A 2,949-nucleotide genomic window follows, 5' to 3' on the forward strand; every position below is an offset into this window, starting at 1 on the left:
GCCACTGACTGCTCACCACATACCACATTTATATCATGTTACTGTGTTTCTTCTCTCCCAATCTCTGTCTATTTTCAGGGACAAGGGGAAGGGGAAGGGTGCTGCCTTCGTAGCCAACGGTAGGCTGGTACCAGCCCTGTCACCTCAGAGGAAAGGTGAGTGTCTGGATGGCTGACAGAAATCACACAGTAGTTTAAATGTTGCCTGCTAGATGGACTGTATTATTACAGATGAGCGGTTTCCAGACTGAGGTGGGGGTGAGAGCATAGAGGGAGAGACGTGACTAAAAGAATGCCGCGTGATGTAAGAGGGACAGGAGCATGGCGCTTTTCTAACAACAACAGGAAGTTGGTTATTGTAGTTTGGCTCAACAATGTGAGCAGTTGCAGCAGTGGCACAGCTCATGGAGGCTATTACAGTACTTTAGAAACCCTTAATGCCTGATTGCAACAACAATCACGCTGCTTCTCACAGTCAAATCTAAACACACAGACGGGACTCGTACATTTTTCCACTTTCCGAGGATATTATTATCTCTGATGTGCATCCAAGTTTTCCTGGGTATCAAAATAATCCAGTGGTAGTTGTCCGTGTTCTACAATGCAAACAGGAACTGCTAATCGCTAACGCAGCATACTTTAAATGGCGCCAGTTTGACAAAATGTAAACAAATATACAGGGTTCCCACGCATCCTGGAAAACCTGGAAATTTAGAGACTGGTTTTCCAGTCATGGAAGCACCTGGAATTTGATTAAAATCGTATTTTAGCACATCACATTGCCACATTTTCTGTAAAACAAGATGAATTCTACTTGATTTGAACTGTTACTTATGGACTGTGGCCATAGTGTTATGGTTAGAGGAAGACTGTGGTAAGCTGCAGTCAGTTTGCTAGAGACCAAAGCGAGCTAACGCAGAGCACATAAGCACTGACCACCTCCCTGTAATAAACCTACACTACATCATGAACCTGCATCATTGAACCAGAAGTCCGCACCAGGCCTACTGGTAATGTATATGACCGTTTGGGAGTAAGTGTTGTCCTGTATTGGAAAGGTCCCGGAGGATTCTTAAAAAGAGTACATACATAAATGGTTGTAAATGCCTCTTACACAATCATAGACCAAACATTAAATTATTTTAACATTACTATCACAAATCCACAGGTTTTCATTTTTTGTTTGAAATAAATAAATGAATACATTTTCCTGTTAGATGAAATAACTGACCTTAAAACATTGAATCTTTTTTTTTAGTGACACATTTTAAACCGGTGAATGCTCTGTAGACTGATGCTTGGTGGATCGTCTGTAATTTAACACACACACACACACACACACACACGTTGTTGCAGATGGAGGTTCTGGTCCAGATACCTTTGGTGAAACGTCATCTGAAAGCTACAGCTCTCCATCCAGCCCTCAACACAGAGGACCAGAGAGCATGGATAGTGAGGACGACAACAACAAAGGTAACACACACACACACACACACACTACAGCTACACCACAGATAGCTGTAGTTTGCTGCATGTCTCTCTCATTGTCCTCTGTCATGAGGGTGAACCTGATCTTGTGTCTCTCACAGATACAGACAGCCACTCTGATGACTCCAGCAAAGGTCCGGGCCCTGACATGTTCTTCGCTCACCAGACTGGTCCAGCTGCGGTGGGAGAGGTCTCCTCTGTCCACCCTCTGTCTTCCAAGAACCACCAGGCCCAGCTGGAGCCGCTCTGCCCGGAGACCGGCTCAGATTTCCCCCCTCTCTCCTTCATGCACCCTCTGCCCTATGTGCTCCCCAACGGGGCCGCTGACTCTCCACTTCCACTGGTCCCTCCTCCCAGCCAAAGCATCGTCCCCAATGTGAAGCCCTCCTCCGGGACTCTGATGATGCAGATGCCCCTAGTGCCTCCAGCTGTCCCAGGTCCTGGACTTGTGGGAGAACCAGAGAAGAGGGACATGCTCCCAACCTTTGGGATTCCACCTATCGGCCTCCACCCTCCAGGAAGTCCTGCTGTGCAGCCTCTGGTTCAGAGATTCAAAACAGCTTTGTCTCACAGCCAGGGTGGCACTGATGGAGCTTCAGGGAGCGGTTCTACCCCCGCCTCCCCGCAGGCTTCCCACCAGGTTCCTGTCAGAGCCATCAGTGTCATGTCTCCTGGCTCCACATCCTTCTCCTCTCCTCTTCATCAGTCTCTGCCCTGCCAAGACCCAGCCAATGTCAGCTCAGGCCTGGCCCCCTCCCTGCCACATGTGGAGACTTCACATGCCAAGCACCCCAGCTTAACCTTACCGTCTGGCCTGCCTTCTCCCTACACCCTGCCCCCTGTCCCCACCTCCGCCATGCCTGCTGTAGGAGCGCCTGCGGCCACTGGAGTAGCTCCGTCTCCTGGACATGTACAAGCAGCTGTTCCTCCAGCTGTGCCCACCCACACCCCTGGACCCGCCCCCAGCCCCAGCCCAGCACTTACTCACAGCACGGCACACAGCGACTGTACAGCGTACAGCAACAGCAGTGCTTCGTGTGGAAGTGCTCCTGTTAACCCCATTACCCTTCAGCAAACCCAGCAGCAACAGTTGCCCCCCCAGCAGCCGACACCACCGCAACAACAACAACAGCAGCAGCAGCAGCAACCGATGGGCTGCGGGACCTGTGGTTGCCACAACAACTGCGGCAGCCGAGGCGGCGTCACTAACAACAACAGCGTGAGCGGTGCCTCCGGCTGCCAAACGCCCTTATACTTCCCTGCCCACCAGATGGCAGCAGCGCGGCAGATGTTCAGCGTTCCGCCGCACATCTTCCAGCTCACAAGCCTGTGCAGCAACAGTTACCTCACCCAGGCCCAGCCTCCCCACCAGGCCAACGGCGCTGCCACCCTGTCCCCCTTCTTCCCCACCGCTCCCCCTCCCGCACACCCGCCGCCCTACGGCCCCCTTCACACTCACTCT

The 2,949-nt window shown here is 51.6% G+C and overlaps 1 protein-coding gene across 1 annotated transcript in view; it reads left to right on the forward strand.

The window, feature by feature from the left end:
* LOC118324123 (zinc finger CCHC domain-containing protein 2-like) overlaps positions 1 to 2,943 on the forward strand; it is a gene marked incomplete at its 3' end in the record, with an annotated part of 3,785 nt that extends 842 nt beyond the window's left edge. The window contains exons 3-5 of the mRNA XM_035656276.1: positions 79 to 155; positions 1,356 to 1,472; positions 1,589 to 2,943. Coding sequence (XP_035512169.1) covers positions 79 to 155; positions 1,356 to 1,472; positions 1,589 to 2,943 — 1,549 coding nt within the window. The remainder of the gene's footprint in view (positions 1 to 78; positions 156 to 1,355; positions 1,473 to 1,588) is intronic.
* Between the last annotated feature and the right edge of the window lie 6 nt (positions 2,944 to 2,949).

This window comes from Morone saxatilis, unplaced genomic scaffold, assembly GCF_004916995.1.
Source record: "Morone saxatilis isolate NCDOM2014 unplaced genomic scaffold, NCSU_SB_2.0 Contig0, whole genome shotgun sequence".
NCBI lineage: Eukaryota > Metazoa > Chordata > Actinopteri > Moronidae > Morone > Morone saxatilis.